This window comes from Saccopteryx bilineata, chromosome 1, assembly GCF_036850765.1.
Source record: "Saccopteryx bilineata isolate mSacBil1 chromosome 1, mSacBil1_pri_phased_curated, whole genome shotgun sequence".
Classification (NCBI taxonomy): Eukaryota; Metazoa; Chordata; class Mammalia; order Chiroptera; family Emballonuridae; genus Saccopteryx; species Saccopteryx bilineata.
Window position 1 is genome coordinate 167,925,453 of NC_089490.1, and position 13,518 is coordinate 167,938,970.

A 13,518-nucleotide genomic window follows, 5' to 3' on the forward strand; every position below is an offset into this window, starting at 1 on the left:
TAAAAATGAAGCACTATGGGTTCCCCCGGAAAACATCAAATACACTAAAAATAGTGGACTGGTTTCACATAACGCATAAATGTATAAACATTTGTTTCAAACAATGTCATCTGTTTCATCGTTTCTATAAGCGTTAGGCCCTCTGTACCTGCATTTCATGAATCAAGCAGACTTCTCATTGGTGGAGGTGTTGCTTTTAGGGGGCATTTCCCGTTATGGACTTGGAATCTTGCTATAAAGTGCTGTACTTTAAAATGACTTCAATTCACCTTAACTCAGTAGTTCACATGAACATTCATACCCCATCAAAATCTAAGGCCTTTGTTCATATATTTTTAGGCATATTATTATTATTATTTTTTTTTACCCAAATATAAACTGGAAAAGAATAAACTTCAAATAACCTATTAAAGTACAAAGTATACAATTTTAGTGCAAATCTTTATAGTAAGGTGAGATCATTTTTCTGGAATTCTAATCCTTATAAAACCAGTCTTGAAATGAAATATTACCTTCCAAAGAGTTCTTCCCCCACCAATAAAATCAGCCTGTCTTTCATCTGTTGTGCTCTTCGTAAAGCTTTGACATTGTGTCCTGACTTCATGCCATCCTTCACTCTGAGAGTCCCTCTTTTTCTCCTGTAGCATCACTCTGCTTTCCAGGGACGGAGCCTCTGTCCCTGGAGGGAGTCCAGGGAGTCGTTTACTTTCTTTTGGTCACAGAGGCTCCTCCGCTCCCCACCGCCAGGCATTGAGCTGCTGTATTTTCCAGCATGCCCCGAGTGGCTCTCGTCTTCTCCCTGTCATTTGTGGTGTTTATGTGACCGTTCCAAGCGCTCATTCACTTGGCCCGGACTCTCCCTAAGCCCTGGCCCGGGCACTGCTCACCCGCCCCCATTGTGTGTGCCTTTTCAGTTGCCAGATGTCCTCTGTCTCCATGGCTCCTGCATTCCAGGCCCTTCCTCCTAGAGGAGCTCATTTCTAACAGCAGGCTCCTGTCGGTCATTGCGCATGGGAAGGAGGACAGACGGGTGACAGTGGTCCAGAGAGCACGGGCTGCCCATCAGGCTGGGGACGTGGAGACGTTAATGATGGGACGGATGGGCACAGCCACTCTGGAGTTCTCTGGCATGTGTTTTATATAACCATTTCCATTTTTATAAATAGGAAAGGGGTCTTTGGAGAAGATTTCTGCCGAGATTTATATTTTTATAATCCACAGGCTCAATGGACTAGTAAATGTAACAGCCAGCCCGACCACATTTCATAGCCCCTCTGCCTTCATACAGTGATGGCAATCGTGTTTATTTCGCTTGGAGTCGTAGGTCTGCCCAGCTATTATAAAAGCACTAGGAAAAATGGAGACAAGTAGTAAGGGAAAACATCCTGTTATTCACTGGGAAAGTTTTTTTTTTGTTTGTTTGTTTTTATGGGAGTTTTTGTTTGTTTGTTTGTTTGTTTGTTTTTGGTTCATAGAAAGCTACCAACTCTATCATTTGGATATTTCAAAACTTTCAACAGAATAAAAAGTATTTCATGCTAAAAATGAGGGAACCAATTAACTTTTTCATCAGTATGGCTTCAGAAAGCATTTCAGGGTCTTGATTCACAAGCTCAATATCAACCACTCCCGCCCTGGCACAAGTGCAGAATGCCTTTGGCGGGATTTTTACTGATAGAATTTCCTAGAACTGTTTTCCAGGGTATAGTACTGGTTCAGTATGAGACAGGATTCCTCTGCAGATTAGAGTGAGAACAAGCATAAAATTTCTTCTCCAGCCATGACCCGGTCCCATAAATCTAAAGGGAAAGAATGTGACGAGGGCTGCCAGCGCTGTCACCGGGAAGAAGCCTTCCCCTGACAGAACGACGTAAGACGATCCCACAATAAGGAAGGATGAACCTTGAGGTGTGTTGACAGCTCTTGGTGTCAGCCAAGGGGATTCTCTGAGGAATAAGAGGATTCTTTTGTGTTTGTCAGAGAGACTGAAGAGAACAAGCAAGAAATAACTCTGTGTCCTGGAGGCAGCAAATGTATAATTGATGACAGCAAAAAATAATAGAACAAATACTTTAGGCTCTGTTTTAGAGGGATTGAGGGAAAAAAATAATCAGGCAAGTGCAAATAGAATGTAGCAATAAAATATCTCAGAAGGGATGGCAAATAAAAGAAACTATCCATGACAGCTTTTTTGTCTTCTGCTGAAAAACATATAGATAAAGGGCTTAAGGAGACACAGCAAGTCATCCCTGTGTGCATTTGTAAGTTTAGGAATTAAACCGAAAATTACATACCTATAAACCCATCCCCTAAATTAGAAAAGAACCTATGATCAGGGATTAAGCTAGAACACTTGGAAACATACAAATTGGATAGAGATAGATTTACAGAAAGGTAGTCCGCTTAACCTGCATGATTAATTTGAGTCAGTGACTGAACTCACTGGGTGATGCAACAGACATCATTTGCTTGGACTTCAAGCAGACTGCAAAGAGAGCTAGTATAGTTTTGCCAGTGAAATACTTAATTGGCTATTAGATTGTATCTAATACAGTCTATGAGATTGTATCTAATACAAGCTATGAGATTGTAGCAACTAGCAAAGCGCTGTACAAGGTTGCCCACCCAGAGCAGGAGGGTGGGCAAAATGTCCCCCTCCTGAACATAAAAATGAGACTCAGACACATGGACAAGAATGTGATGGTAATGGGGCAGGCATGGGGGGGGGGGCGAGGAAGGAGAGAGGGTGGGTAGGGGAAGGGGAGGGGCACAAAGAAAAACAGATAGAAGGTGATGGAAGACAATTTGACTTTGGGTGAGGGGTATGCAGTATAATCAAATGTCAAAATAATCTGGAGAAGTTTTCTCTCAACATATGTACCCTGATTTATCAATGTCACTGCATTAAATTTAATAATAATTAAAAAATCTTAAATATTATAATAAAAAAATGTCCCCCCGAGCCACTGGGGGTCCAATTTGGGCTGTACCAGGGGCGATTAGAAACTAAACTGTATCAGCTACAGAGAATGCCAGAGAGGCCAGGAAGATAAAGGAAATAGAAAATGCATACTAATAAAGGCTTGCGAATGCCTGTTCAGATGAAAGCGTAGAACACCGTAGCCCAGACCAGGAAGAGGAAGGCAGTGGAGCTTCCTCACATAGCAAGCTTCTGTGTCTCAATTCCACCCTGGTAAGGAGCACCAAAAACTGAGTGAGGGCCCAATGGCCACCAGACCACAGGAGCCCCACTGTGTGCCCACACTGTGCACCCACACTGCCTCCCAGGTGCTCGGCTCAAAGGGAGCGGGAGCCGCCTCCCAGCAACCAACTTACCACTCAGTCTGAGATGCTTTTACTTTTTCTTCTTCTCTAATCTTTCCATTCATTTCATTTTCCACTCATTCATTTTATTTTTAAAATTGTGGTACAAATATATATGTATAAAATGTATTGTTTTTTTCCATTTCAGATTCAGTGGCATTAAGCACGTGCACGTTGTTGTATAGCCACCACCACTATCCATTTCTAGAAATCTTCTACCAGCTCAGACTGAAACTGCACCCATTAAACAATAACTCGCTAGTCCCTCCCCCACCCCTCAGCTACTGTTCAACTTTCTGTCTCCACCACCTTGACTATTCTCAGTATACGTGAGATTGTGCGATATTATTCTTTTATGTGTGGCATATTTCACTTAGCATAATGTTTCAGGGTTCATCCATAGTTTAATATTTGTCAGAATTTCATAATTTCATTCTCTTTTAAGGAGCTTTGTACGTTTTTTAAAATAGTTTTACTATCTCGTTAGGCTTTTTCTTTTAGTCACTGAATGTGCTTATTAAGAATGGTCGCACCCTGACCAGGTGTTGGCACAGTGGATAGACTGTTGGCCTGGGATGCTGATGACCCAGGTTCGAGACCCCAAGGTTGCCAGCTTGAGCACGGGCTAACCAGCTTGAGTGCAGGCTTGCTGGCTTGAGTGTGGGATCATACACATGACCCCATGGTCACTGGCTTGAGCCCAAGGTCGCTGGCTTGAGCAAGGGGTCACTGGCTCGACTGGAGCCCCCCAGTCAGGGCACGTATGAGAAAGCAATCAGTGAACAACTAAGGTGCCACAATGAAGAATTGATGCTTCTCATCTCTCCCCCTTTCTGTCTGTCCCTGTCTCTTTCTCTCTCGCTTACAGAAGAAAGAGTGGTTGTATGTGCTGTGATAGGTGGTATGAGGCGTATCAGTAGTTTGCCATCGTCTTGCCCCTCAAGCGCCTTAGTCTGGGGGAGTGAGAGGGCACGCAGGTGGTGGCAGTGCAGCGTGGACTGGGCTGGGCACCGTACACGTGCTCGTGAGGCCTCTGGGGGCCGGGGAGCCTGAAGTCCCCTCCAGCGTGGCGGCTGGGGAAGTGTTCACAGGGGAGAACGGGGCGAGGCTTTGAGAGGTTAATGGAGTGGATGGGCAGATTATCAAAGGGCGTTCCCAGGGGCAGGGCCCGCCTGTGCCAGGTTACGGAGCAGAGGGAGAAAAGGCCGTATTGGGAGGACATGTGCAGGTGGAGAGAAGGGTTTGGTACCTTCTCGGAGATAACAGTACTATAACTCTAAAGAGAGACTGAGGCCAGATCTTTCAGCACTTATGTACCAACCTGAGGGTTAATGAGCCTTACAGGCACTGAGAAACTGGTCACGATTTTTGAGCGGCAGGGAGTCACGAAGAGAGTTGCTGCTTAAGAAAAGGAATGTGCTTGATGTAGAATGGAGTGAGGACCGGAAGAGATTCGAGGCAGGACTGAGAGGTAGATGACCTGACCAGGGGGGAGGTGATGAGTTCATCCACAAATGATGGTGGCAATGACAGTGAGGAGGAATGGATTTTGAAGGTTGGATCGGCAGCTACCATGGAGGTCATGGGAGAGGTATTTCTGACTCCTGAGGTCTAGAACTTCCCAAAAGCCCCATTCAGATAAAGACAGGCACGATCTGAGCGAGGCAGAGAGAACAGCAGCAGATGGGAAGGGCCCCTGCAGCGGTGCCTCGTATCTGTTAGTCGGTAAACATTCTACTTGGCCAGCCCTTTCTGTGCCCGAGATAGCTGGCCAGTGTGCCCAGTGTTTGGCTTCAAGAGTTCGGATTAGAAATCTATACGCAAACTACCTCACAAGGCTCCAGGCCAGAATCGGAGCTGGAAGATTTCTAAGTAGAGTCTGTTACTGCTGCACCTGGTAGTCTTCATACAATCGAGACTGTGTCACAGTTTCCATTATGCACATGGTTTCTCGTCCCCCCCCCGCCCCCTCCCCCCAGAGGCTTATAACTTAGCAGTGAACACGTGCTCCCCCGGGAACGTAGCAGGAAGATTATGTTCTCAGCCCAGCAGCAGTTCTCGTTCAAAAAATAAAAATAAAAAATCTTTGACAAAATTGGTTTAGTGCCTTTCATAAAATGCAAATATTAATCTAATTCACTTCAAGTTGTTCAAGAACTGTTTTCATTTCATTTCCCTTGCAGGCAGCTCACAGAGAGCTGGTGGGGAGCACGTTTCATCAGATGTCTCCTTCGGAATCTGGTCTGAGCCCCTTGTTTCTCCTCCCTCTGGAATTATAAAGCTTTGCTCAAATTTTAACATTCCCCAAATGGCAACTATTTACAGGGCTTTTTAGCATGTTGGCAACAGACTTGAGAAATCTGGTCTGGATCCCTTCCTTCAGATAAGTCCAAGATGAAATTATTGTCTTGCTTTTACAGATGTCGGAGAAGGGATTCCAAACTCTTGACTACGCCTTTCTAAAGTTCGTCAGATCTCCTCATCAGGCGCTTTTCCTTTGGGTTGTGTTCCGAGGCTGTTTCCTGGGGAGTGGTGGCCAGCTACCGGCTGGCCCGGTCTCCTCCTTCAAAGTAGACCCTGCCTGCTTTGGCCTCAGCCCCACGAGCCCAATGGGATGTGAACTGTGTGAGCATCACACTTATAGTCAGTCCCACTGCATTACATGATAACACCTGTTTCACTCACTGCAATCCTATTCTACAGATGAGGAAACTGAGACCAAGAGAGCTGAGGGAATTAGCCCAAAGTTAATCTGTTCCAAACGACCCTTACAGCCATGTCAGGGCTCCCCCCACAATGCCATGCCTCTGCCTTCATGCCATGCTTGATTGAACTCTAAGCCTTATTATCTATAAATACTCATGTTTGAATTAACTGAACCTTTTTTAGAAAGGAGAAGCCAGCCTCCTTGCTGTGCTTCTGCTTCAGATCTTGGAGGATCCTTTGGTCTTTGTACCCAGAGTAGCTCTGGGATTGTTTGGGCAGCCACTAGACCATGGCACAGATACCCTGTTAAGAGAGTGATAGCTTGAAACTCTTGCTATGTTCCTTCTTAATGAGAATGGATTCTGCTTTTTATGAGATGGAGATCGGTGAAGCTATCTTCTGAAAGGGCCAGGCTCTCTAATGGGTTTTATAAGTTTGGGAACAGTTCTATAGAATTCATTCTAACCATCATGTTTTAAGCCATAGCATTATTTATTTACAGTCAAAAGTGGGTCCTGTAATCTACTGCTGTGTAACAAACTACCCCCAAAATTTAGTGGTTAAAATATTTAGCCGTGGCCAGGTAGCACAGTTGGTTAGAGCATCATCCTGATACATCAAGGTTGTAGGTTTGATCCCCAGTGAGGGCACATACAAGAATCAGCCAATAAATGCGTGGATAAGTGGAAAAACAAATCAATGTTTCTCTTTCTTTCTCTCACCCCCTTTCCTCTATCTCTCTCTCTGAAAATCAATATAGGTAAAAATACTTTTTCAAAAACCAATAAGCATTTATCAACTCCCATCCTCTGTGGGTTGGAATATTGGGAGCAGCTTATCTGGGTGGTTCTGGCTTAGGATATTTCTTGGAGTCACAATCCAGATACCAGCCTGAGCTGCAGTCAACCAGAGGCTTGAGGATTTCCTCTCAGGGTAGCTCACTCATCTCACCACTGGCTAGTTTTGATTTTGGGGGAAGAGACCTGTTACTCACTAAGTGGTCTTCTCCACAGGGATGCTGAATTTTCTCAACATGGCAGCAGCTGATTTTTCCCAGAGCATGTGATCCAAGAGAAAGTAAAATAGAAGCCACAGGCCTTTGATGACCTAGCCTCAAAAATCATACCCTGTCATTTCCACAATATATTATTGATCACACAGTTTATTACGAGGCGTTATTGGAGGAGGCTACACAGAGTACGAACACTAGGGGGTGAGGCTCACCGGGGCGGTCTTGGAAGTTGACCCCTGTACACCACCTTTCTTCCCCTTTGGTAGGAAAAAGCAAGGGAAGGCATAAAAATGCTGGAAAAATGAAAGGGGAAACAAGGATATAGAGCATAAACCGGGTCACGTCCCTCTGGCTTTGTGGCTGCTCGCCATCATTGTGCAGGAGACCAAGGAGCGTGGACGTGGGATAGACAACATTAAACCAGCAGGGCTTGTGGGGCTCTGCAGTGATAATTACACCCTTTCAAAACTGCTGTCTGAGTTGAGAACCCACAGAGACACAGTTATCTCACTAATGGAGGTCAGAATGTCAGCCTCCTTACTGGTGATGGTGGATTGAATTTGTGGTTTTGTGGCCACAATCTTCCCCTCCGTGTCTAGACCGTAGGGAAACCTGGCCTCGGGAGAATCGACTATGGAAAGCAGATGAACTTCCTGAGATTAGCTGCCTCGTCCACGTCAAAGCCCAGTGTAAGGGACATGGAGAGACCGACTTTCAGACCCTGCTCTAGAAGGCAGGCCTGACCCCTGGCCACTCTGTGCTTACAGCTCGAAGGGGAGGCAGAGCCCAAGCCCACAGGGCCTGAAGGTGGCTGAACCTTCCTGCCCAGCTACTCTGCCCAATCTCACCAAACAATCCCACTCCTTTCTTCTTAGAGAAAAGAGAAGGACAGGACATTTCTTCCAGGGATAGGAATAAGACTTTTCTTCTGTGTTGTAAACACCAAAGCGGACAAGAATGGCTCTCCCTGTAAAGGGCATTCAGTTACACCAGTCTGGGTCGTCAGCAGTGGCCTACTGAGTCTATCCAAGCTGTTAGCGCCCAGTCTCCACTGAACGGAGAAGAGTGGTATTTCGAGTTGTTTTTCAAACATGATGAACAGACATGCTCCTTCCTGTTCTGTTTGTGTATGCTGTATTTAGTGCCACTCGCATGGCCTTCACTAAAATCTCTCTCTCTCTTTTCCAGGCACAGGGTGGTGGTGTCCTATCCTCCTCAGAGTGAGGCCGAACTTGAACTTAAGGAAGGAGATATCGTGTTTGTTCACAAAAAGCGAGAGGATGGCTGGTTCAAAGGCACGTTACAACGTAACGGGAAAACTGGCCTTTTCCCGGGGAGCTTTGTGGAAAACATCTGAGCAGACTGACGTTGAAAAGGCTTAAAATCGTATCACTTAATAGAATAGCACAACGCAGTGTAACGGAGAGAGCACATTTACGGACATCCAGATAGTCAGGAGATGGACAGAGGCTTAGTGTGCGACCCCAGTGCCCCCAGCACATTTGGACCAGCAACCTGCGTGAAGAAGGCGTGTACGGCACTCGATGCTGATGTGTAAGGTGTGCCTTGTACTGTCTGATTTATTATACAGAGGAAACCCCGCCCCCCCTTTTTAAAGATATATAGCTACAATGGACAATTGTTTACAAGGCTTAACTAATTTATTTGCTTTTTAAACTTGAATTTTTCTTGTACCAGATCAAGTCTTTGGGTTATGGTTTTAAGGAATTATTAATTTATGAAATGATAGCTAAGGAGAAGCTGGATTCTCTCCTGTTGAGAGCAAGAGATTCTTTTTGACATGAACTCCCGTCTCCCCACACCGGTGTTATTTGTTGTTTTTTTAAAGACAGAAATGTCAGTCTCTCATTTGGTTTTCCTCCTTAAGAAACAGAAAACGTGCATCCGAGTCGATATTGATAAGGGCCTGGGGTCAGGGGACAGAAACGTGAGGAGAGAGAAGTTGATGATGGCCTGTCTTTCTGGTGTGGTCAGGATCAGGAATCACCCTTCAGACCTAGTCCTCAGTTTAATTTCATGGCTTTTCAATTTTCCTGGAATGAAACCGATGAAGTGATAAGGAAGAGTAAAGCACAACCCGTGAATGAACAAAAAATATATTCAGAAATATATTTAGTTTTCTAAGGGAAGCAGCTCAGTTCGTTGGCTGGGACTTGGAAAATCTGACGTTGTCCTCTTGTCTGAGAATGGCTGTGAAATGTAATTTACCCATTGTACCTTAAGTGGTCCGCATGCCCAGGGCCCAGTAAAGCATTTGTGAGATAGTGGTGGTCAGTAATGCGCTTGTGCTGCAGTCCAAGGCTGTCAGAAACACTGTGAAGAGTTTACATTCATCCGTCGTGCGTCTTTCCCCACCATTTGCATGTGTTACTGGACTCTCACGGTCCTCTGCGCTGTGCACGGTCTGTGTATGTCATTGCCATTTCCTGTTGAGGTGAGTTTGCGCTCAGAATTGACCGATGCAGGAGCTGTAAAATAAACAGTACTCTTCCCTCTGCCCTAGAGCCACTAACTGACCAATTTTTCTGAGTGCCCTCCTTCCGTCCCCGGCTAACGTATCCATCAGCCCTGACACAGGTCGTTAGTGAAAACGGCCCCTTTTATGTCCTCCCAGTGAATGGATGTGAAGGCTGAGCCAAGAGGCTGCTGCTGTCACTGTCCCCTGGCAGCCCTGGGAGGCGTGGCGGGAGCGAGAGTGCCCACACCTTACAATTGTGGCGGGATCCAGCTGAGCCCGTCTTTTTATATCCGTGCTTTGATGTCATTGGCCTCGTCTGCCACCGCCACCGTTGTGGGTCTGGGTAGTCCTAAAATCCAAGAGGAGGGGAGACAGCCTGGTGGTGAGCGGAGTCATGGCCGCGGTTCTCTCACGAACAGACACAGAAACCTTTTCAGTTCTGACTTTGAAGAATTACAACTGGGAAATAGCAACATGAACTGAACTGAAGTCTTCTTGCAATAGCAAGAGGTCTCATGGTCTTAAAAAGATACACTCTGTGGTTGAGATGAAATCATTCCTAAATTAACCCTTTTTTTTTTTATAAGACACTGTACATTATGTTCCTGTGTGTTGAATTTTTTTAAAAAAATACTTTACTTGGATATTCATGTAATATATAAAGGTTTGGTGAAATGAACTGTAGTTAGGAGAGAAAGCTGGCATCTGTGTCAGTTGACACCAATGTGTCATAATATTCTTTATTTTGGGAAATTAGTGTATTTTATAAAAATTTTAAAAAGTAAAAAGACTACTACAGGTTAAGATAATTTTTTTACCTGTCTTTTCTCCATATTTTAAGCTATGTGATTGAAGTACCTCTGTTAATAGTTTCCTGGTATGAAGTTGGTTAAAATTTCATCTGTTACTAGATCACTTAGATATAATGTATGGGTTTTTTATTGGGATTTTGGAGACAATAGGTGGAGATTTTGTAACAATGGCTTGTTACACATTGATAGGGTAATGATAAAATTGCAATTTACCATGTTAATACTTTGAAGACTGGAGAAAAGGTTCAAGATTAAAATTTGATGTTCATCCTTTATATGCCCCTTGTGTGAGTCCTTAAAATTGTTTTTTTTTCTTTTTTTTTTTAACCTGGAATACATTTGACTTAATTTCTACTTTATAGAAATTCTTTGCATGTACCTCAAACAAAAAATGTCTATGATAATCATTTTGCTGGTTATACCACATTTTATCTCTCCAACAAACAAACCTTATTTGGTCAGTTCCCCGTGACATTTCAAGTCTCCTTAAAAGAGTTTGTGGCGTTTCCCCAGGTATGACACTTCTGTTCCCCTCTCCCTCTGTAGTCTTGTGACTGTCAGAAGCTCTGTCCTAGCTATGTGAGTGCCAGACCTGCCAGCGCCTGTGAGGTAACTCCTGGGCCTCAGCAAGGCTGAGGACATAATCTAGGATTTTAATCTTCTGTGGAATGCCAAAAAGTCATAAGTTTAAAAGGACTATGTATGTCATTTAAAAAAAAAATCTTTCCTACTTTAACTTTTAGTTACTATCAAATTACTTATCAGAATGAAAAATCAAGAATTCTAGGTCAGGGGTCCCCAAACTTTTTACAGAGGGGGCCAGTTCACTGTCCCTCAGACCGCTGGAGGGCCGGACTATAAAAAAAATTATGAACAAATCCCTATGCACACTGCACATATCTTATTTTAAAGTAAAAAAACAAAACGGGAACAAATACAGTATTTAAAATAAAGAACAAGTAAATTTAAATCAACAAACTGACCAGTATTTCATTGGGAACTATGGGCCTGCTTTTGGCTAATGAAATGGTCAATGTCTGGTTCCATATTTGTCACTGCTAGTCATATCAAGTGATATGACGCACTTCCAGAGCCGTGAGGCGTGCGTCCTGCGTCACCGGAAGTAGTACTGTACGTGAGCAACGTGGCGCTTTGCAGTGCCACCACATACAGTGCTCCTCTCACTGACCACCAATGAAAGAGTTGCCCCTTCCAGAAGTGCGGCGGGGGCCGGATAAATGGCTTCAGGGGGCCGCATGTGGCCCGCGGGCCGTTGTTTGGGGACCCCTGTTCTAGGTTGTATCATAGCTTTGCCAAAAAACTCTCTGTAGCCACCAAGACAAGTTGGTTATTACTCAGTTTCTTCTTCTTGCTGCTCTGTGTACCTCCCTGGGTGAACAAGAGGAGCGAGGGACACAAAGTCACTGTTTTAAAAAGTGCTATTTTAATATGTGGCATTATTTTCATCTCTACTGCTATGCATTTAGTTTTCTATTCATAATTATAACGGTGAGACATTATCCATACCTCCAGAAGTACAGGCGGATGTTTCAATTCAGAACTCTCATCCTTAGAATTCAAGTTTGGAAAATGCTTTTAATAGACTTAAGTTGTACAGCTCATTATGTGTGTCCAATGTGAAAGTTTTAGAAATGTGTTTTGAAACAATTAAGCTACTGCATTTCCCCAGGTATAAGATGCTCCCATGTATATGATGCACCTTAATTTGGGGGCCTGAAATTTGGGGGAAAAATATATTACATAAAGTTATTAAACTCAAGTTTTATTGATCATAAAATTTATGCAACTCCTCGTCACTATCAAAAGTCCCGTCTATTAGTTTGCCCTCATCTGTGTCTGATGACAAATCCCTGTCTTCAACAATGAGAGCACCTAAACAAGCATGAAAAAGCAGGAAATGCAGGTAAAAAAATCTACAACCACTGTAAAAGATGCACCCAGTTTTTAGACCCCAAATTTTTAGGAAAAGGGTGCATCTTATACATGGGGAAGTACATTCTGTCCTTACCAAGGTCCTATTCTATTATATTCATTTATTTATTTAACTTTTTTTAAATTTATTCAATTTAGAGAGGAGAGAGAGAGAGAAAGGGGGGAGGAGCAGGAAGCATCAACTCCCATATGTGCCTTGATCAGACAAGTGCAGGGTTTTGAACCAGCGACCTCAGCGTTCCAGGTCGACGCTTTATCCACTGCACCGCCACAGGTCAGGCGGTCCCATCCTGTTTTAATTACTCCTTTCCAGGAAAAAGAATTTGCCAACCACCCACAGTAATGGAGAGGATATTTACAAGAAGAGACTAGCCAGGGCCCAGGCTTAGCAAGGGCTCACCCTTCCTTTACTCACTGCTGTGAGCTCCATGTTGGAATGACATGTGCTGAGAGGACCTTCCCCTGTACCTGCCAGTAAATCATCAGATGGACAGAGCTACCAGAGTGGCAACCAGCTGGTGTGAACCACGACAGTTTTAAAATACCATCTCTGGTTTGCAAGTAAACGTTTCTGTTGTGTTTCTTATGAATAACTTTCTGCCTTGGCTATTTCCATTTCAGAAACACCACCTTGATGTCCCTCAATGCAAATTCTGATTGTACGGCAGTGACCCAGATTCCCAGGCTCCAGGTTGAAGGGACCTGCAATGGGCATTAATCTTTGAGCCATCATCCAATACTATAATTATCGGATCCAACCACTTTTAGTTTTAATGTCACACCCTCGCAACAGAGCTGCAGAAGGGTGAGGAGCAGCAACAAAACACTAAGACCTCCTTCACAGAGCAGAACATGGGTGAGCGAGGAAGATGTGAATTCCCAGAGTCCTTGCTGGCTCTGTGGCTAGAGGCTTTCTCCAGCTCTTTCTGCTGGAGGATCCAGTTTACCTTTCAAGAAATTCAATTATTTTTGAAACTGGAGTCTCTGAAAAGACCCACTCTTAGAGATCAGTCACACCCAGCTGGCCATTAAATCACAAGACCTAATTGATAGCCTAGTCTAATGCAGTTGTAAAATTACATTTGAATTACTGTTTAAATGTTTGAGCATAGAGCACACACTCACTTGCGTGCATACGTGTGTGTGTGTGCGTGCGCGCACGTGTGTGTGTGTGTGTGTGTGTGTGTGTGTGAGAGAGAGAGAGAAAGAGAGAGAGAGAGAGAGAGAGAGGG

The 13,518-nt window shown here is 44.2% G+C and overlaps 1 protein-coding gene across 1 annotated transcript in view; it reads left to right on the plus strand.

Moving 5' to 3' along the window:
- Nucleotides 1-10,606, plus strand: part of SH3RF1 (SH3 domain containing ring finger 1) — a 182,010-nt gene extending 171,404 nt beyond the window's left edge. The window contains exon 12 of the mRNA XM_066279393.1: nucleotides 8,231-10,606. Coding sequence (XP_066135490.1) covers nucleotides 8,231-8,399 — 169 coding nt within the window. The 3' untranslated portion in view covers nucleotides 8,400-10,606. The remainder of the gene's footprint in view (nucleotides 1-8,230) is intronic.
- The last annotated feature ends 2,912 nt before the right edge of the window (nucleotides 10,607-13,518 follow it).